Source organism: Nesoenas mayeri, assembly GCF_963082525.1.
Source record: "Nesoenas mayeri genome assembly, chromosome: 15".
Taxonomy (NCBI): Eukaryota; Metazoa; Chordata; class Aves; order Columbiformes; family Columbidae; genus Nesoenas; species Nesoenas mayeri.
The window spans coordinates 3,526,126-3,548,016 of record NC_137559.1 but is presented as its reverse complement, the minus strand read 5'-3'; the positions used below and the strand labels follow the sequence as shown (position 1 = coordinate 3,548,016).

Here is a 21,891-nt window from a genome sequence, read left to right as displayed (position 1 = left end):
ATTATCGGAAGAAACGGTGAGCAGCAGAGGAGGGTTCAGCATCTCTTTGCATTTCGCATCACAACCTGTCACCCTGTGGAAGGTTTCTCCTATCGCCCCAGCTGGGCCAGCAAGAGAAGCTGGATCGAATCCACACTGAGGCTCTGATTAGGTGATTTAATTAGCTGGTGCTTTTGTCTTTAATCACAGCGGAGCCATGGAAAAGAGTATTTCTTGTGCCCTGCCAGCTCTTTCTCAGAAACACCCATGAAATCACTGCAGGCACATTGCAGGTGCTTATTGTTTTTCTTCCTTTCTTTTTGGGTTATCACTGATCATGTCCCTGCAGATCGGTGCTGGGTGGGCGACGGGACAGTGCTTGGTGGCTGTCCTCGATGTCCGGCAAAACAGACTGACATTCAGGAAAAACACATCTCGGTGCGAATCCCAGTGTGCTGTGGCCACTGAGGGAAGGAGCTGGTCCAGGACTCATTATCTGGCTGTGGGCAAGAGGGTCCTCAGCCTGGTGTCCCCAGGGACATGTGCACTTGGGAGAAGGAGATAAAGGTCACCAGATTGTTGCTGGTCCCACCTTCTCCCCTTCACCTTTCTTTTATAGCAGAGTTTCTTCTCCCATAGCTGTTCTCTCCCAGGCTCTTTGCGATGGGGTAGATGCTACTGGTGGACATCACCATGGCAGGGTTCGCTCTTCCTCCATCTCCCCCGTCCCAGGGCTTCTGTGTTCCTGCTGTGATGGAGCCTGAGCTTGGGGTGGGCTGGTCCTCCCCATCTATGGGCTGTGGCTGGATGAACATCTGTGAACGTGCTCATCACCAGCCACGTGTCCGCCGTGGGTCCCCAGGAGCCAGCAGCCCTCAACTGCAGCAAGCGATTGGGCTGTTTAGTTTGAGGTGTGGGAATATAGTGAGGTGCTGAGCTATAGGGGATATATATATGTGGCTCAGTAGCCTGCGTGCAAACGTGATTCCCATCAGGAGGGGAATCACAGCATCTCTGAGCCTTCCAAAGCCACCGCGCTGTGAACAGCCCAGGACCGCTCCTCCTCTTCCTCTTGCAGAGACGTGACAGGCCCCCGCCTGGGATGATGTGTGACACGGGGGACGGACTGTTTTGAGGAAGAGGATGAATGGAAGGAGAAAAGGCATGTGAGAAGGATGGCAAGGTAAGGAGAGGTTTGCGTGTGCGCTGGGTGGGGGCAGAGGGAAGGAGCTGCTCACCCACAGTGGGAGCAGGAACCTTGGAGCCCACAGGAAAGTCCCTGGCGGTTGCAGAGTCGGTTGTGGTGATGGAAGGACATGTGGTGGCCACGTGAATACCGAAAGCATTTGTCATAGCTCTGCAGAATGAATACAGATGGCGCTAGCCAAGGAAAACAGCAGGTTCTGGTGTGGCAGGCACAGTGTGCGAGGAGGCGGAGGATACCTGACAGAGATCCCACGGGGAGGCAGTCACAGAGCTTTGCCTAATTCCTGTGTAGTCATTACCAGAGAAGACGTCACTGAATGCTGAAGGGACTTTTTGGAAAGTCTAGGTCATACCTCCATAGCTGCAGGAGGGGTTTTCTCTTTAACCTCCTAGGAGATGCCTGTGACCATCATGCCTGAACGTACAGATGCAGAAAGAGCCCATCTCGTTATCATCTTATCATGTCCATTCAAGTCCTTGAAGGGATTAAGATCGTGCATTACTCTGTCTTCAGGATAAGGCTGTGATTTCTCAGGGGGCTGGTGAAATCGCACTTGTGTTGCTCCAGATGTTGAGTAACAGGGGGACCAGGCTAGAAGCTTCTCACAGTCCAGGCTTCATATTTTTTCCCTGTGAAATGTCTTTGCTGCTTCACTCTGTAGAAACTGCATTCGATGGAAAGAGCAGGAAAATAGCTGAGCTATAAATAACATATTCAAAACCAGGCAGGGACCTGCGAGAAGCAAGGATGGTGTCTCTCTCTGTGAGGTGGACTTGGAGGAACGATTTTACTAGCAGCAGATGTTAAAAGGTTTCCCTTTGTGCTGGACGTGGATGAAATTAAATCCATGAACTGAAAACAGTGATTTGATGATGAAGTTTTGTCTTTTGCATCCTTAATGGTGAGGTCTCCTAGGGACACTGGGGTAGTTTTTCCTCTGCCCAATGTTAATGAGGGCTGGCGGGGCTGTGCTAATAGCCTGGGGAAGCTGTTCTTGAACCCATCTGCCAGTGCCCTGACCTGCTCCCCAGGTTGGGTCACTCCCAGGAGGTGTCACACAGCAGACATCAAGTGATGTCCTCAGTGGGAGAAGCAGCTCCAGGCTCAGCTGGAGGAGGAGCAGCAGCGTGGGGAGAGTTGTAGCTTTAACCCCATCCCTGCCTCAGTTTCCCCAGTTGCAAGGTGGGAGCAGGAACAGCCTTCCCCAAACCCAGCGAGCTGTGGTGAAGCTGTTGGGGCAAATGCTCAGCTGGAGAGGTACCAAACACAAGACACTAAGCTCTGCTTTGCAGGCTAATGGCAAAGCTCAGTTTCAGTGAGCCAGACAGCTGCGATGTGCCGGGTCTGGGGCAGCCGCTGGCTCTCCTCCCTGCCCTGCAGCACCCAGACAGTGGCTGCATCCTCGCTTTTGGAGATGGTGGGTTGGGAAAAAGAACAAACCCTGGTGTTTTTACAGTCCTGGTGGGAAAGGGGTGACTTGAGGTGCAGCAGCATCGCAGAATGGCACAGTTCCTAGACACGTCATGCAGCCTTCATGCTTGCTGGTGCCTCAGTTTCCCCATCGGCAGCATTCAGTTGGCCTCTTGTCCCAGACTGGGAGGATGCACACCCTGCAGACATCCTCCGTGCACAGCAGGGAAGGTGGGTTAGAAGGTGACCTCTTCCATTAGCAGCAGGGACGCTTTTTCTTCCTGAATTAGATGGTGGTTTGGAGACTTTCCAGGGCCAACATCATTCTGCCTGATAGCGCTGGGTTTGCTCAGGCGGTGAGATCCTGCCCAAGTGAGACGGGGCTGCAGATGCAGAAAGCTGCCAGCACCCACATCTCCCCAGCCATGCACAGCTGGATTGTGCTGACCGCTGCATCAAAGCGCTCTGATGGGACATTTTGGGGGTCCCCTGTGTATGCACCAAGTCCCTGCCTGTGCCTGTTCACTGCACGTTATAAATCCAGAGGTGAGGGAAATCCCTGTCCTGTCCCAATCAGACACACTCAGATTCTCTTTCCGGACCTTCCCCGTCAGCGCTGTGTGGTGCAGCCGGCAGCGCTACCAGCGCCGTGCAAGCGCCAGCTGTTTGTGCATCCAGGATGCAATTTCGGAGCTGGCCCCAGATGTCGGCAGTGACATTGGGCAGGACCGTTGTCTGTCGAGAGCCGACAGAGCATCATGGTTTCCAGTCTGTTCCTGGGGACTGAGGTGCAGCAGTCGCACGGCTGTGGCCACATCTCCTCCAGTTGCTGCCCCGAGCAGCCCTGCCCTGGCTAATGTGACAAGGGCAGCGTTGTCAGCGATGCCACCGCGTGCTTTAACATCCTCCGCAAACTAGCGACAGCCAAGAGATTTGCCAGAGTCAGGACATTTTTAGAAAGGCTAATTAAAGCCCATTTTCACCCTGTGCTTCTCGGTGAGCAAAAGCATTTAGCGGTGACCTCAAAGTGATTGAATTTGCACTTGAGCTTTCTGTTTCACCTCTAAAAAAAAATGGGATTGCTCCATAAACTCGTTAGTGTAAGTAACTGCTGACGCCTTGGCTCCCGAGCAGGATGGGCCCCGCCAAGTCCCGCTGAGCTCTGCTCTCCTCCTGCATTTTGCTTGGGCAAGAGGGACCTATTCATACACGATGCAGAAATTTGGTATCACTCCAGGCTATGTGTTCAGGGACAAATCCATCCTGAGATAACTGTGCTGATGCCAAGGAGCCCGGCTGAGCTTGGCTGCTGGTGTTCTGGGTTGCACAAGGGGAATGTCCCTCACTGCTGTCCCTTTCCACCTTGGAGGTGACAGCGGCTTCTCTGTGGCCACAAGCCAGTTCCTGGTTGCTCTTCTGTGCTGCACACCTGGCCTCCAAACAGCTGATTTTTCCCTTTTCCCCCTCTTCCCTGCCCAGCTGCACCCCATGACAACCTCATGCATGATGTTTTATGGGTCCTCCTCCACCATGGCTCCACCATCCAAGAACCGGTTGAAGCGCCAGAGCCGGATTTTCTCCCAGGTCTTGTACCGAACGCTGAGCTACAAGGATCGGAGCTCAGCCTCCGCTTCCCCGGCAGCCGGTGAGGATGATCCAGCCGAGCTCTCCACCCAGCTCTCAGCCCCTGGCGTCCTGAAGATTTTCGGGGGCAACATCTGTGCAGGCACCAACTACAAGAGCGTTTTGGCGACGGGCAGCTCGGGCGCGCGGGAGCTGGTGAAGGAAGCCCTGGAGCGCTACGGGCTGAGCCAGCTCAGCGCCGGGCAGTACGCCCTGTGCGACGTCATTGGGAAGTTCGAGGGTCCTGAGAAACGGTGGCAGACGGAGGGACTGAGGGTCCTGGGTGACCACGAGAAGCCGCTGCTCATCCAGGATCTCTGGAAGCCCAAGGAGGGTTTCTCGCGGCGGCTGGAGCTGCGCAAGAGAGCGGAGGTGGAGGAGCTGGCGGCCAGGGATGTGGACACCACCACTGCAGGTAAGAGCTGGGCACGGGGCAGGGAGCAGGTTTGGGGAGCTGTGACTCCCCCGGGCTGCCTGCACCCCCCAGCAGCAGGGTCTAGGGGTTCATACCAAACCCCAACTCGTGGCTTAGCTGGGCAGGTGAGACCATCAGTGTTGCCTGTATCACTGAACCAGCATTGTGGCATCCTTGGCACAGCAGACCCCTGTACCCCAATCTCCCCATGGGCATCCCCCAGGCCCCAGGTAAGAGCTGGGCACAGGGCAGGGAGCAGGTTTGGGGAGCTGTGACCCACCCCGGGCTGCCTGCACCCCCCACCAGCAGCTTTTGCAGGTGTTTTGGGCACAGTGGGGCATGGTGCAAGTGGGAGGGTAAGCACATTTTAGTTACAAGGCTCCTGGGTAGAGCTGGTACTCAGTGCTCTCCTGCACAAATTTGGTACTGGCAACCTCAGATATTTACCCCAGCCAGTCTAGGGGTTCATACCAAACCCCAACTCGTGGCTGAGCTGGGCAGGTGAGACCATCAGTGTTGCCTGTATCACTGAACCAGCATCATGGCATCCTTGGCACAGCAGACCCCTGTACCCCAGTCTCCCCATGGGCATCCCCCAGGCCAGACACCCTGTGCAAATCCGCAGGAACAACTGAGCAAAATGAAAAGCTAATGAAGAGAGAACAGTGTAGGGTAGGAGAGCCCCCTAAGGTGCCTGCTTGAGCCTGGGGCTGGCAGGAGAAGATAAGTGCATCATTAGGAACCAGCAGGTTAATAAGTGACCCCAGCACACACTAATGAAGTTTTCCTTCTGCCCTCAGATAAAAACCCCACAAGGACAAGGGCAGAAAGGTTTTAAATTAGGTTTTTAAATTGCATGATGCCCTTGATGGGTCTGACCTGCTGACAGAGGGGTCTGGGTCAGACTCAGGAGGTGTCGACTGAGGAGTTTTGTTGAATGGGCACTGAGCGGTTCCTCACACCAGTAGGAAGAGGTTGTGATGGTCAGAAATAACCTAAAGATCACACAATTACTTGGCAAACCCCTCCCTGTGTCCAGTCCTTGCCCCTTGCTTAGAAAGGGGACACTGCAGGATCGGTCCCAGCTCGCTGCACGTATGATATGAACCGAGAGAAATAGGCTCAGGCCATGGAGGGAGCTGCAGAGGTGGATGTTCTTTTCTCCAGCTCTTTTTCCAGCCAGGATCAGAGAACCATTACACGCTTTGGGAGAGCAGTGGCTCTAAAAACAGCATCTTTTGAATAGAGAGAAGGGCAAGATCCAAGCGCAATGGCTATAGCATGTGGCGGGGAGGGCCACGTGGCAGCTCCCTGCCTGAGCCCAGGTCACTTTGGCCTCAAATGCTCCCCCTGGGCTGCAGCAAGCAGCGCTCCCACCCGTGACCTGGCAGCCGTGGGGAGGCTTCCACGCAGGCCAGGGGGGTGGGCAGCACCGAGCTGGTCTGGGCTTGGCATCCTTTGGTGATTTCTGATGGAGGAGCAGTTCCTGAGTGGATCACGTGCCCTGTGTCTGGAAATAAGCCCGTTATGCTTTCAGTGTAGATATCACTTCATTTGTTTCAGCGCTCCTGGGTGGGGTGGTGGAAAGTCTCCGTTTTTTAACCTTTAGGCATTTTCCACAGCTGACCAAGATCTTCCGAGACAGAAAACCCACACCCACGTTTATTTAGGCTCCTGCTCTGCAGACTACACAGCCCTTTTTTTGTCTCACCCGTTAAAAATCTCACTCCTCCAGCCCTTTCTTTTGGTGGCACCAGGGGCTCTGTCACCAGTCTCACCTTGTGCCAGTGGTGCTGCCCAAAGCGATGCTACGGGGCTGGGACCACACCGTCCCACCCCATCCACAAGCTGCTAGGGATGGATGGGAGTGATGCAGCGTGTCTGCAGGAGGCATCTGCTTTCTGTACACCCAGCAGCCCAAAAAAAGGTGCAGAACTTCTGGTGTGAGGGGGACTGACTCCACTAGGGTCATCCTTGTCACCAACATCCAGCTGGCAAAGGTCCCCTGCCCAGGGTGGTGGGGCGCTGGTGTGGAAAGTGCAGCATCTGTGCAAAAATAAAGGGACTTTAGGCTTGTAGCAGAAAAAGGACAGGGATGTTGCAAAGCAAGATTCCCAGGGAAATAAATACCTGCAGGGCCCTTCACCACTCAGGGCATCGCTGGAACCACTGGTGTCATATCATCCAGAGCATCACTGGGACCACTGGTGTCACACCATCTGGAGCATCGCTGGGACCACTGGTGTCACACCATCTGGAGCATCACTACCTGCCCTGCTGCTGATCTGGGTGAAAGGCCTCCCACCCATCTGTGACCTCCCAGCACATAGCTTGAGAGTTTTATCTGCTCAGTTACTCATTATCCTAATTAGTTTATTAGCTGCTTTCCACTGGAGAGGAAGGCACTCACTCCTCACTAATTAGCTGCACAGGTGGAGCATCTCCACAGTAAACGGGGTTGATGCGCTCCCTCACTGCCACCCTGGCTCTGTTCTTTCTGGGGAGATAAGGGAACACCCAGGGAAAACACCCATAAATGGGAGGGTGCTGGGACAGAGGTGCAGCATTCAACATCTTTATGGCATTCACCTTCCAAATCAGCCCCATTTTGCACCATGTCCTGAGCTTGTTGGGGTTTTTCTGGGAGACAGAAGGCTAAATCACTTGCACACTTTGAGAAACTTAGGAGTTAAGGCTGTTACATTAAAAGATAATCTGCCAGGTAGCTCTGAGGATCTGGCTTTGATATATCCCAGCACTACAGTCTCCAGGGAGGATTCCCTGCAGTGTCTGCTTTGCAATAACATGAGGAAGGACTAGTCCAGTGTTGGCCCCTCCTGGGTAAATGCAAAGCGTGTTGGTTTTTGTTTGCCTGGGACCCATGAAATTATTTATTGACTGATTAATTTCTCAGCCAGGAGAAGGGAACCTCTTTTCTAGGCTGAAAAAGAGGCGGATTCCAGCCAAGATCCCGGGTACCACAGCCGGCAGGTTTTCCCCTGGGATGCAGGATGGGATTAGAGGCAGCAGCGTGGTGGGGACCAGCAGACGCTGGCCAGGGGGTGCATGGTGTCCCTGCCCAGGGTGCCCAGCTCTCCCTAAGGGACAGGGTACGATTTGGCCCCCTTCCCATCCTCATCCCCATGTGGCTTCAGCAGCTGCCAGCTCTGCTCGGGCTGCGCTGTGTCAGGGATGCTCACAAAGCGTTTTGGGTCGGATAACCTGCATAGGCTCGGGAGGAGAAAACCGTACCAGAGGACTGAAAAAGAAAATAACATGTTTTATGGAGGGACTTTGTTTTGCTCAGGAAAAGAGCTGTGTTTATCTTTCCAGTGCAGCTCCAGGGTTAGTGGGGAGCCTGTGACAGGGGCTCTATCGGTAGTAAAAAAGCTGCTTTTTCCTACACAAAATAAATACAGAAGCTTCCTTTTCCCTAGATAAGGGACCGGTGATGGCGTGTTTTCTGGGCAGTGGGACCCCAGTTCTGGCAGCCCTTGCTCCTCCCAGTGCAATGAGCTCCAGCAACAGCTGCTCCCCAGGATCTGGCCCCTCTCCTCCTCCATTTCCCCCAGCCGGGCTGGGATCTGCATCGCCCTGGCCATCCTTCATCTCTTTGGCCCATTTCCATGCTGTGGGTTGGGAATGGGGCTCCTGGAGGGAGCCTGCAGACACATTTTGGGGTGGCCTTTGATATCCCCAGCGGCTTGGGCTGCGCTCCTGCCCGGACGGGCTTGTTGCACCCCCCTGGATTTCACATCTGCAGGACGCAGGCGTCCCATGCCGTGCTGCTGGCCGTGATGGGGACGTGAGCAGGGTCAATTGCCTTTTTAAGAAGGATGCAGGGCACTGGACCGCTTGGCCGTGCCTTGCCCTAATCCCAAGGCATGTAAACAGCAGGGGCTATTTTTCTCCTTCTCTCCCTGCCATCTCCATCCCTATCTCTTTCATTTTCCCAGCAAAGGAGCGCTTGATTTAAAACAAACAAACACAAAAATGTATTTCAGAACCGACAGCCCATTCCTCACCAAATAAGGCAGATGACATTTTTTTTTTGGGGTCTGAACTTGCGAGTGTCCCTTTAAGCAGCCCTGGGCACTAGGCTCTCCGCTCTGCTGTCCCCAAATCCTGCCCGTTGTCCCCAAATCTCGCTGGCCGAAGCTGTGAGTGGGGCTCTGGCTCCGTGTTGCACCGATGCAGCTGCAGTGCTCCTACCACAAGAATATCCTTTAGTTATTTTTCCTTTTCTTCATTGTCCCTGAATGCCAGCGACCTTCTCCCAGGAGGCTGCCCGCCCAAGGTACGAGCATCGCCCATCAGACCTACAACTTCTTACTTTATCCTGCAGAGCTCAAGCCATGCTTCTAGTAGAAGGGGATGGGGATACCACGCAAGGGGCTGCTTTGCAGCTCGGCCAGGCCTGTTCTTTCACTCCAGCTCCCATTAGTCTTGCAGATGGCTTTGCTTGAATTGATGCTTGGGAAAAGTTAATTACAGCTTGCTCCTGCAGCAGGCAGACAGGCGGGCAGGCAGGCTCCACTGCAGCTCACAGCGCTCATGCTTGGCTGATGCTTGTGGGGTGCCAGGGGTGCTCCCTGCAGCTCCTGCTTGCTGCCGGCCACTGAGTGCTGAAGGCCTGAAAGCAGCATCCAGGTCCTTTCTTTTTTTGGCAAGAATTGAGATAAATTTCTTTTTAGCACAGATTTTGTCTCCACCTCCCCATCCCCGGCCAGGGTGCGTGGGGGATGCTGCAGACTCTGAACCCAGCCTTGCTGCCCCCTGGTCAGTGGGGTTTGGGGGCTGGGTGGGCTGGGGCACCCCCTTTTTGATGATGGCACTAGGGCACAAAATTCCCCACTTTGGTGTCCTGGTGTCACCCTTGGGAGAGGGCAGGGGACCAGCGGAGGGTGTGCGATCCCGGGAAGGGGGCTCTTAGCTGCTCCATCCCCACTCCCACGCTGCAGCATCCCCCAGCCGTGGGGTGCTGCGGCTGCGGGGGTGCCAGGAGGTGGCGGCGGTGGGGGGGCTGAACGCTGCTCTCTCCCCCCCCCCCATCCCGCAGGCATCAACGCTCAAGCGCGGAAGCTGCAGCGGCACCGGGCGCGGGGGGCCCGGCGGCCGCCGGCGGGGGCTGAACGGCGCGGGCCCCCCCCGGCCCTGCGGCGCAGCCTCAGCGAGACCAGCCTGGGCTGCCCGGTTCGGCGGACCGGGACCGGGACCGGGACCGCGGAGCGGGTCCCCCGGCACTGCTCCACCCTGCCCGGGAGCCCGGCGGCGGCGCGGAGCGGCGGCAGCAGCATGCGGTACTCCCTCTACCAGTCCCCGCACCTCCTGCTCCTGCAGGGCTACAGCCAGCAGCATGTAAGCACCGCGCTCACCCCCTGCACCCCCCGGCACCCCCTCGCTTTCCTCCCACCCCCCCAAAGCCCGGGGAAAGGGGGGCCGCTGGCATGGCCGGAGCTGCTGGGGTAAGGGGGGTAGGTGGCGCGGAAGAGCATCTTTTAGAAAACGGAGCGGTGCCAGCTTGATACTTGCGGCCATGTCCTCAAGCTTGTCCCCAAGCCTGTCCCCAAGACGGGGGCGTGGACCCTGGACCCACCACCCCCGGACAATGCCCCAGAGAAATCCCCGCAGCAGCATCCGTGCCCTGGCACCAGGGAGGTTCGGTTTTGCAGGCGATGGCTGAGCTGCCCCGTCCCCTGTCTGGCTGCTTCATTAGTGGCAAAGGTAATGAAAGGCAGCAAGGAGACAGTGTGTGTGGGAGCTCCTGCTCCCCAGTGCTGGAGGCACTTGGAGAAATGGAAAGGACTGGGATGGCTTTTGTACTTAATGGCTACTTTATCCCCATTGAGGATCTGGCTGTTCCAGGCTTTCTGGCAGGGTGACATCGGCACTGCAGCCCTCATCCCCCTGCGGCCACCCCGTTAATCCAGTTGGGGAAACTGAGGCACGGGGTGGTTACATGAGACGCCTCAGGGCATGTGGGCAGGCTGGGGGAGCGGCAGGGCAGGGAACGGCTTCTCTGCCCGGGGTCCCACCGTCCTCCCCCGGGCAGGGGGATGCAGGCAGCACTGCAGGCTGGGGGGAAAAGCGGTAAGGAAAAGCTGCTGTGGGAAGGGGCAGGGGTGTGAGAGGTGGAGGGAGAGACTGATCTGCCCAAAGCAGCCCCATTGACTGCATGGCCAAAGTTACTGTGCCTGTTAATTAACGCACCCAAAGCGGGGATTGCCGCTGTCCTGCTTGGCAGTGAGGAAAACAGAGAAACATGTTTCTGCCGTGCGAAGGTGCAGCAGGCGAGGGGACAGCTGGGGACAATGGGAGGCTGCAGCACCCACTGCATGGCAGGGAGCAGGGCCCCTTCCCCCCCATCCCATATTCATGCCATGTCTCCTCCCTTGGCAGGACAGCTTGGTTTACCTGCTGAACCGTGAGCAGCACACGGTGGGCCAGCGAACGCAGGCGAGCAAACCCAGCATCAGCTTGTCGGCCCCCGACATCTTGCCCCTGCACTGCACCATCAGGAAGCTCCGACCTTCGCGACATCGCTTGGAGGAGAAACTGGTGCTGGAGCCCATTGCCGGTGCCAGCATCTCTGTCAACTTCGCCGAGGTGACCCGGACGGTCGTGCTGCAGCACGGGGACCTCCTCTCCCTCGGTCTCTACTACCTGCTCCTCTACAAGGACCCCATGAAGGCGCAGCCGCTGCCGGCGCAGACCCTGCTGAGGCTGCGTGCCCTGCACCCCGCTGCCCCCGAGGGTCCCCCCGTCTGCGGGTCGTGTGGCAGCCTGATGAAGGAGAGGGACTCTACCACCAAAAAGCGGGACCCCTCGCCCGCCGGCGGCCCCAGGGCTCCCCGCAGAAAGCTGCAGCTGGAGTTCGAGCCGGCGGCTGAGGACGTGCTGCTGCGGCGGATCATGACCCTGATCGAGCCGGGAGGGGACGACCACAAGCTGACACCCGCCTTCTTGCTTTGCCTCTGCATCCAGCACTCGGCCACCAGCTTCGAGCCGGGTGACTTCGGGCAGCTGCTGCTCAAAGTGGCCAAAATGATCCAGAGGACAGTGTGGGTCAGTTGGCCGTGGGACAGGGGTGTTGGCGGGGTGGGGGTGTTAATGGACCCCCGCCGGGGACTTCTCCCAATCTGGCCCCCAGTGGCAGCGAGTGCTGGTCGGGGTGATGCTCGTGCTGCCCTGTCCCGCTGGTTTTCATTTTGCTTTTCCCTTCTCTCCCTGCCCAGGAGCGGACGCGGGAGCTGGCTGAGAAGCAGTCCCAGCAGTAAGTGCGACCTGCTGCCCTTCCTTGTTTTGCCCCAGAACAGAGAGATTTCAACCCAGTTCTCTGTGAGTGAGGGGAGTCCATGGCTGGCTAAAACCACCCTCCCAGCCTGGTGGTACCAGTATACACTGAATTTTCCTGCTCAATCCCATGCATTCAGCTCTCTGGTCCTTTCACCACGGTGCCTGCAAGGGCCTTGCTCAGGAATATGTGGGGCTGGAAAAGTGGGTGAGCTCAGGAGGGAATAAGAGCTGCAGCAGCTCTGGGGTCTTCTCTGATCCAAGACCTGGCCAAGACTTTGTCCCTGTTGCCTCAGCATCCCTGAGGGATGGGGCAGGGATGGCCCCGGTGCGGGGTCTCACCCCGTTCATGCTGAAGACCCCCATGGAGCAAGAGTGGGGCTGGCATTGCAGGTGTGCGTCCAGGGAGGGTGGCACCTGGTGTCCTGGGGTGGGGAGAACCACTTTGGGGCCATCACAGCATGCAGGGGGCTGGCTCCTGGTGAGGTGTGAGGCTGGCTTCCCAGTCATTTCCAAAACCCAGGCTCCAAAGCAGCGTCTGGAGAAATTGTTGGTGCTTGCTGTGAGCTCTCCTTGGAGCCAAGCTCTGAGGATGCTTCCCAGGCCTTTCCTGTAGCAGGGGAAAGCAGTTCAGCAGCTGAGAAACTTCCCAGATGCTTTTTATTTATTTTGCTTTATTTTTGAACAGCCCAGGGCAGGCTGGCTGGGTTAAATCGTCCAGAGCTGGCAGGAGCAGCACATACTTCTTGGGGAGAACTGTTCTTCAGCCGTGACTATTGCAGTTCAGCTATGTTAGGGGCAGTCTCCCCCAAAAGTGGCACCCCACAAAGGCCAGGTGGCCCTTGGCCAGCCCAGTCTCAACAAGGTCCCCTTTGCCATCCTACAGAGCAGGAACCACCAGATTTTTGCTTGTAAAAGGTCTTCCTAAGCAGAGTGCTGGGCTTGGGGGTGAGGGGATGCAAAAACTCTCTGGCATTGCCCCAGGCTGTCTGTTTTCTCCCCAAAAACTTGAATGGGGATGCCAAGGAGCAGCAGCCATAATGCCTGCTGTGTGTCCCCAGCCAGGACCCTGCCACCTTGTCCCGCTTCACCATCGCAGACCTTCTCCCAGACCTTCAGCACATCCTCTTCTGGATGGCCAACGCCATCGAGGTCCTGTACTTCATCCAGCAGAAATCGCCCACCTACATCCAGAGCATGGAGGAGCAGCTGGACGTCAAAGGTAAGGCTGGACTCAGCGCCCTGCTTGCTTCTCCAGCCAAAGTGACTTTTCTCCACTAATCCCTTGTTGCAAGCGATGGTCAGTTCCTCTGAGGAACCTCCTGTGATCCTCATTGGCAGGGATGTGTCTGTGGCACGGGCTGGCATTGCTAATCTGTGCGGGAGGAGCAGTCTTGTGTCGTGCCATGGGGCTGCAGTGCTTTGGGGACGGGTTGTGTCATGTTGGCAGCCGACCACCCCCTTTCCACCACGGCAGGGTGGCTTTGTGTCCCCGGGGATGCTGTGGGGGCACCTGGGTTTGCAGGCAGCCTTGCAGAATGGCTTCCCAGCATTAATACCAGGGAAAAAAAGAAACAAAAAAGGGATTAAATCAGCTTCAGAAATCTCTGATCTATGCAGCAAGTTAAAATGTCCATAGGCCAGGCTGTTGGAAGGAGGGTGCAGCCCTGAGCTGCTGGCAGCTGTGCTGCAGCGTTGTGAGCTGTGGGGGACGGCAGGTGGACACCTGGGGACAAGAAGAGCATCTGTCCCTGTTAAGGAATGCTATGGTGGTGATGCCAGCCTGGGAGCACTAATAACCCTGCTCCGGGGATTTGGGGAGCGGGGAATTCAGCCCACCTTGCTGCTGCGGGTTTGCTCCCCATCCTCCTCTCCGCCCCGCAGGCTCCAAGGAATCTCTGTTCTCCTCGACCATCACGGCCAGCGAGGAGGCGATGACGGTGCTGGAGGAGGTGATCATGTACACCTTCCAGCAGTGTGTCTACTACATCTCCAAGGTATGTGCTCCACAGGGAGGTGGCAACAACCCACAGGGCCAGCACGAGCATCCCCAGCAGCTCTTGGGCTGCACAGAAGGCATATTTTTTTGTTAAGCTTTTACTTTTTGGCAGTTGCATCACGCCGAGGTGTTTTCCTTTGGGCTGAAGTGCCCCATGTTTTGGTCGCAGCCCAGGAAAAGTATTGAATTACTGCGGCGTGTTTCCCTGCCTGCAGTGCAGCGGCTCGGGGGAGGCGTTTGGGGAGAGCTGCTTGGCTCTGGCCAGCGCGGCATAATGGTGCGATTCAGGGCGTGATGGAAAGGGGCCCCTGGACCGTCGCTGTTGGACGCTGAGAGCCGAGCAGCATCGGGAGCAGGGAACAGAGCGGGCAGTGTGAGGCTGGAGAAAAAGCTGCCTGTGTGCTGGCATCGGCACACAGGGACATAGGAGTTGCTCCTGCACCGTTCCACCAGAGCAGCACCCGGCTCTCCAGCACCCTCACCTCCCCCTGAGCCTCAGCAGAGGTGGGTGCTGGGTGCTGCTCTCCCATTAAGGCAATAGGGAAAGGTCCCAGAGGGTGCTGGACACTGGAACAGGCTCCCCAGGGAGGTGTCACAGCCCCAAGCCTGACAGTGTTCAAGAAGCGATTGAACAGTGCACTCAGACACATGGTGTGAATTTTGGGGATGTCCTACGCAGGGACAGGAGTTGGACTTGATGGTCCTTGTGGGTCCCTTCCAGCTCAGGACATTCTGTGATTCTATGAAAGGTCATCCCCATCGGTCCTGGTTTTTCCTTCATCCCCATGCCCAGCTGGTCGACCACAGCCCTGGTTCAGAGCAGTTTTCAGATCCCTTTAGCTGAGCCGTCCCATGCTGCCACCTCCAAGTCCTTAAAGCGACAAACATATACATATATATATATATACACACATGTATATGTTTATATATATATATATATATGTATATGTATATATATGTGTGTGTGTATATATATATGTATATGTTTATATATATATATATGTATAGTTTTAAATACTTGCACAACACTGGGGCGCATTGAGGCGGGGAGGTTAGCAGGATCAGCCCCTCGCCAGAGCAGCACCAGCGGGGTTTGTTTGGCTTGTGGAGGTGACGGGGTCAGAAGGGTTTGGTTCATGCAAAAAGAACGAAACCAATAAAGGAACAAACATGAGCCTGCTGTGAAGCTGCCGCTCTCTCCCTGCAGTGTCTGTATGTGTCGCTCCCGGCGCTGCTGGAGTGCAACCCCTTCCAGAGCGAGTGCCGGGACAGCTGGCGCGCGTCCCCGCTGCCCGAGGAGCTCCGCAGGGTCGTGCTCATCTACCAGGCGGCGCTGGACCTGCTCCGCCAGTACGAAGTGCACCCCGAGATCACCTCCCAGATGTTCGCCTACCTCTTCTTCTTCTCCAACACGCTGCTCTTCAACCAGCTCCTGGACAAAGGTCAGTCGTCCTCAAACACTTACCTGTAGGGAGCGAGCCCTTTGGGAGCCGTCCCAGTGCCACCGTGGGATACAGGAAAGAGCAGGGTGGAGATGGGCAGGTCCCAGCACCATTTTTGGGAGTACAAGCACAGACCCAGCTGCTGTCCCCATTCCCAGGAGGGATTTAACCCCATACATACCCCATCCTCACCCCCACCAGAGCGCTGTCCTTTTGAGCCTGAGCAGAGGATGCTGGGAGCATTTAGGGTGCAGCTCATTAATAAACTCCTGCAGCTTTGTAAATGAGGTGCTCATTAGTCCTCATTAACACAGCAGCCCCTGTAAGTGCCAGGTGAGAACTGACCACTACCAAGAGTTCCAGCTCTAGGATGCTGGGGACAATAACCTCCATTTATTTTGCTGCTTTGGGGCAGGGGCTGGTTTCTAGCTGGAGGGGTTGTTTCCCCACACATGCACTGATGGATACGTTGCCATCTGGGCTCCCCAGTTTAAGAAGGACAAGGAATTACTGGAGGGAGTCCACTGGTGGGCTATGAAGATGCTGAAGGGTCTGGAGCATCTTTCTCAGGAAGAAAGCCTGAGAGAGCTGGGACTGTTCAGTCTGGAGAAGAGAAGCTGAGAGGGGATCTTATAAATATTTAGAAATATCTCAAGGGTGGGTGTCGAGAGGATGGGACCAGACTCTTTTCAGTGGTGCCCAACAACAGGGGCATAGGAGGTCCCATCTGAACACGAGGAGAAACTTCTCTACTTTGAGGTGCCAGAGCCCTGGAACAGGCTGCCCAGAGGGGTTGTGGCGTCTCCTTCCCTGAGCACATTCAAAACCCACCTGGACACGTTCCTGTGAAACCTACTGTAGGTGACCCTGCTTTAGCAGGTGGGTTGGACTGGATGATCCAACCCCAACCGTTCTGTGACTCTGTGCCTCCGCAGGCTCCTCTCTCAGCTGCTTCCACTGGTCGCAGGGGGTGAAGCTCCGGGCCAGCGTGCGGCTGCTCCTGGACTGGCTGCGCAGTGCTGGCTTCGAGCAGCTCGCTCAGCAGTTCTTCGCCAAACTGGCCAGCGTGGCCAACCTGCTGGCCATGCCCGGCTCCCAGCTGGTCCAGGTGAGGGGCGCGTGGCCAGGGGCTCGTGGCATCGGGATGGGCACGGGACAGGAGAGACCCTGCTCAGTGCTGGGTGTCCCTGCAGGGATACGTCCCTTCTTTCATTTTTACTAAACATTGATCATAAAATGTCAGCAAGTATTTGAAAAGTGTATGTTGACTGACAGAGCCACCAAATATCTGGCCGTTCCCTGATTTTACGGGGTTGAACATGGTTAAAAACAGACATCCCAAGCTGATTTTCAAGTACAAACTCAGCTATTTTAATAATTCCTCCTAGATTATCCTCAGATTGCCTTTCTCACTCTTCTGTAAGTTTTCCTGTGTAGCAGTGCCAGCTTAGTAAGGAGAGATTCAGAACAGACCGTGAAGATCTTGTGCCTATACTGCAATATGGCTTTTTTGCCTTTATTGCAGTAACTACAGAAAGAAACGCCCCATACTAGGGGATCAACCCCCAAAACAAGGTGTTTTCTCCTGCTGTCACCAGTGGCCCCTTCCCGGGGTGGCAGGTCCGTGGGTGGGCAGTACTGAGGAGGGGATGCTCGGGCTCGCTGCATCCTGTTCAGCTTTTCCGTTGCGAGCCCCTGCTGCCCGCAGAGAGCGGCCCCTCGGCTCTGCTGCTCACCCTGTGCTCTGTCTCCTCGCCCAGATGACCTGGCCGGCCCTGCGAGCCGAGTTCCCGGTGCTGAGCCCCGCGCAGCTCCACCGGGTGCTGAGCCAGTGCCAGGCGGTGATGGACGTGGGCTGTATCACAGCGTGGCAGCCCGGCGAGGAGGAGAACCCGGCCGCCTTCCAACCCGGTGAGCCCCTTGGCTTTGTGCTGCTGCGATCACCTGCGGGTCCCCTCCAAGGTTTTTATATACAAACTGAACAGACAATTCCCTTCCTCCCGGGGGCTCCTGTAGTAACTGCAGTGATCAGGAATAACCATGGCAATTTGGGTGTTGCAAAGGATGCTCAGAAGGACTGGGGGATTTCTCTGCATTCCCAAGGGAGGGTTGCTGCTGTCTCGGAGCTCAATGTGTCCCTCATTCCCCTGGGAGAGTGGCCGAAAGCCGGGAGCCAGGGGTGGGGTGCAGCCAGGACCAGCACTAGCCTCCCTCCCTCCGCCTTTCAGATGAGATGCTGGAGTCCTTTGACAACCACCCACCCATCATCCTGCCCAGTGGGGGCTTCAAAGTGGACCTGGAGGTGGAGACGTTGGACGACAACATCTACCGGCACCTCCTCTACATCCGCCACTTCCTCTGGAGCCTGCAGAGCAAGAGCCCCCACACCGGCGTGGGGCCAGGCTCAGCACCCCCAAAGGTACCCCACGGGTAGAGTGTGTGCCTCTCCTGGGTGGGCAGGAGGGTCTCAGGTCCCCTCCAAGCCCGGTGCCAAGTGCTCGCTGCCCTCACCTGCAGCTGTGGGAAGGAAGGATGAAGGGGGGTGTCTGCAGGCAGAGCTCCCCTTCTCCCTGCGTGTTCCCCTGGCCTCCCTGCCCTGCCTGTCCCCACGTAGCCAGGCAGGCTTGAGCAAAAGCACTAATTAGCTAATGCCTATAAAGTGCAGGGAGGGCAAGATGTGCTGCGGATGCTGAGCTAAACTGCCATTCATCTCCAGCTCCCGGGGGAGAATGTCCCACCAGCAGGTCTCCCTCGCCTCTCCCCATCCTTGCAGCACCCACAGGCTCCGTTGCCTCCTCCCGTCACCCTGGGGCCACATCACTCGGCTCTGGGGCCACGGGAGGAGCTGTGCTCCCCCAGTGTCCCCCTCCAAAGAGATCCCCCAGCAGTGACATGACCAGGAGTGTCCTCCTGGGTGGCTGTGAGCGTCCCCCAGCACGGTCCTGGCCACAAAACTGGGGTGCGAGATTTGTGCTGGGAAGCCAGGACCAGCCCCGACGGTGTCCGAATTGCCAAGGTTTCGGCTGGAGGCACCAGCAAAGCAGACAGGGTGGTGGGGTGTAGGTAGGGTGTGAAAAGCATCCGTAGGGGAGGTCACACAGGGTGTTTTTCTCCTTCTATAGAAAGAGGCACGTGCAACGCCTGAAGTCCCGGAGGTGAGCGAGAGCCCACCCGCTGCCCTGGGGATCATCCCGCAGGAGGACCACGGCTCCCTGGGGGGCTGCGCCGAGCCGGAGGCAGAATGGGATCCCCCTCTTCGCCTGGCCACCAACGGCTGCCCCTGCGAGCACCCCACCGGCGAGCCGCAGCTCCAGGAGAAGCTCCAGCAGCTGCAGCTGGGCAGGGATCTGGCCCCCAAGGCCGGCACAGCACCCACAGACCCCTCCTGCCTGCTGACGCCACCCACCACCCCCCTGAACTTCGACTGTGGGAGCCCAGAGTCCCCACAGGGCACCGGGAAGGGGCTGCAGGAGCCCCGGAGGAACGGGATGAATGGCACCAAAGGCAGCACCCCCGAAGGTACCAAAAGCGGATGCTGCCCTGCTTTGGGGGGTGCAGGATTTGGGCAGGAGGGTATTTGCTGTGGGGACCTGTCAGTGCTTGGACAGGACAGGTGACAGCAAATGAAGCATCTCATCCAGTTCCTGCCCAGGCAGAAAACAGCCTGAGGTCAGCTTCGATGGGATTTGGGGGGGCAGTTTTCTGCGGGAGGGTGTAAGGCTGGGTTTGGGCAATGCCAGAGTGGCAAAGCCAGTCTCTCTGTTGCCAGGATGCTCACCGACCCCCTACGACTACCCCACGCCAGAGTCTTCCAGCCGCAGCTCTGCCACCGATGACTTCTGCTACGTCTTCGTGGTGGAGCTGGAGAGAGGACCCATCGGGCTGGGGATGGGGCTGATCGATGGCTTGGTGAGTTTGCACTGATGGTGGGATAGGGCTGATGCCCCTCCAGGTAGCTGGAGTAGACATGTGAAACATATTTTACACCCCAAGAAAAGCCAACAAAGAATCAGATAGCCTTGTACGGCAGCTAGGCTGCTTTTATTGGGGAAAATAAGGCACAGAGTAGGCTCTAGGGAGGAGCAGATCTCTGCTCCTGCATTGTTGTGCTGCACATAGAATCAGAGAATAGTTTGGATTGGAAAGGATCTTTAAAGCTCCCCCAGTGCCCCCCCTGCCATGAGCAGGGACATCTTCACCAGCTCAGGTTGCTCAGAGCCCCGTCCAGCCTGGCCTGGGATGTCTCCAGGGATGGTTCATCCACCACCTCTCTGGGCAAAAGAGACATGCAAAATCCAGCACAGCCGTCCTGCAGCTGGAGAAAGCAAAGGGGATGAACACTCTTCTGGAAGGAAAATGACTGAGCTGAGGTCTTTCCTCCACCCTTCAGCGGGTGGCAAGGGATGCAGAGGGGAACAGGGAGACTTGTGGGGTGCCAGAACAGCCCCACCGCGGCAGCACTCACTGCTCTCCCTGCTCTTGCATAAGGTGACATGTCCATCTGGTTTAGTGCCATGGATCATCTTACTAAGTTGCCTTTTGCAGCAGCGCATGAGTCAGTAGGAAACAGGGCATCACTGAGCCCTGCGGACAGCCGTGAGCAAAGGGCTCCCATCCCAGGACGGCTGCAGGTTGATGATGCTTTACTCTTAATTAAATTGAACTAGGAAAGATTGCCCGCCCTCTCCTTTCTGTGTATAAATTGATATAAAATGGAATGCTCATGTTTCCTTCCTTATACCATCAGTGACACGGTCCCCAGTGCCTCCAGGGTCCCACCTGGCACTGAGTGGGAGAGTCACTCTTCCTGGGGAGCTCAGTCCTTTGGGACCGCAAACCTTTTGTGTCCCCTCTGTCCTGGCTGGTCACTCACCGCCTTTCCTTGCCGACAGCACACTCCTCTCTGCTCCCCGGGGATCTACATCCGCACCCTGATCGAGGACGGCCCCGCGGCCACCGACGGCAGGCTCTCCATCGGGGACCGCATCCTGGCTGTCAACGGCACCAGCCTCATTGGGGCTGACTACCAAAGGTAGTACTGGGACACCTGGAAAAGGGGGAGGCAGCTGGGTGGAGGGGTTTGGAAGAGGGAGCAGAAGCTGGAGAAAAAATTTGGCAGAGTCCAGGTGCCCATGGGGCAGCTCAGGGCTCATTTGCCTTCATCCTGGCAGCGCTTGCGTGGAGGCCAAGCTGCCCATAAAGCTACACACAGAAGAGAAATGGGCCCTGCCTGTAACACCGAGCAGGCACAGAGTGCAGGTGTGCTGCAAACGGGGGGTGTTTTGCAAACGTCTGTGAGCTGGCAGGCTCCCGGGGGACTCACCTCTCTCCCTGTTGCCGTTCTCTGCAGCGCGGTGGATCTCATCCGCTCCGGAGGGAAGAAGCTGCGGTTTCTGGTCGCCAAGTCGGACATGGAAATAGCCAAAAAAATCACTTCCAGCTCCTCTTCCTCATAGTCCTTGTGGTATGAGGGTCCTTCTGCAGCAGCCTGAAGGTGCAGCTCTGGTTAAAGCTGACCTCGGGGAGCCTGGAGTGCAAGACAGAAGCACCAGGTCTGCACAACTGCCCTCGATTTGCTTTTTGGCGCCTTGCCCCGGTGCTGCAGAGGATGAAAGGACACAAAGGGTGGTGTACGCTTCTCCCACTGCACTGGCTGAGAGCATCACTCCTGATCAGTCGCCTGGCCTCATCTTATACAGTGTCATCCTTCTCAGGAGCTTTGCTGTTCCTTGGTCCCCTCTGGCAGGGGGCAGACAGGGGGTGCTCCCCACATGGGGGCTGTGGGCAGGCTCCTCCGTTCCTCTGAGCCATGCGTGGTCTCCCATGCTGGCACAGAAAAGGCTTCAAACACCTTTTGGATTTAAAGATCAGCATGTGGGACAGGCCTGAGCTTTGCTGTGGCAGCGGCCACCTGAGGTGCTGGCACATCAGCCTGGAGAAGGGTGCTCAGCTCTGCGAGTGGTAAAAGCAGCACAAGTACCCAGGAGCAGAATGCAAAGCAGGACAGCTCACTAGGAGTTAAGTTCCCTGGTATCATGCCCAAAATCAAGTGCTTTTCTGCTGCTGGGCTACAATCACGCTGCCCCCAGACCTGCTTGAGGATGTGAAGCAGCTGCAGCAAAGGGCTGACACCACCAGCAGTTCCCCGAGTCCTGGGGGGAGCCCCTTGAAGAAAAGGACTCTCTCACCCTTGCTCATGCAGCAGATTTATTGCCTGGCTCTGGCACCATGATCCTGGCAGAAGGTCCTTAGGGCTGACCCAGCACCACGGGGCATTCACAAGTGGAGAATTTCCCCAGGCAGGAGCTGTTGCCATCTCCAAGGGGCTATGGCCGGGTTAGTGCTTCTGCCTCTGGTCCCTGCGAGCTCGGAATGGTGGGTTTGTGCCACCTGGGACCTGAACAAGCTGACACTGACTCAGACAGACAAGATCTTGGCACCGTGTCCTGGTCCTCCCCTCCCTCTTTGCCAGGCCGTTGTGTGGCCGCCCTGTGTTCTGCCCAGCTCAAAGCATCTCAGAAGT

At 56.8% G+C, this 21,891-nt stretch overlaps 1 protein-coding gene across 1 annotated transcript; it reads left to right on the top strand.

Annotated features, from left to right (window-relative positions):
* Positions 1 to 1,126: 1,126 nt before the first annotated feature.
* On the top strand, positions 1,127 to 20,898 carry RADIL (Rap associating with DIL domain; the record flags this gene model as incomplete). Its single annotated transcript, XM_080354129.1, has 15 exons — positions 1,127 to 1,162; positions 4,076 to 4,634; positions 9,694 to 9,992; positions 11,034 to 11,699; positions 11,870 to 11,907; positions 12,989 to 13,149; positions 13,812 to 13,924; positions 15,134 to 15,368; positions 16,304 to 16,476; positions 17,129 to 17,279; positions 17,597 to 17,787; positions 18,491 to 18,887; positions 19,138 to 19,277; positions 20,261 to 20,400; positions 20,719 to 20,898. 15 exons carry the CDS (start codon positions 1,127 to 1,129, stop codon positions 20,822 to 20,824), a joined length of 3,405 nt encoding a protein of 1,134 aa, XP_080210255.1. The 3' UTR covers positions 20,825 to 20,898.
* Positions 20,899 to 21,891: the final 993 nt, after the last annotated feature.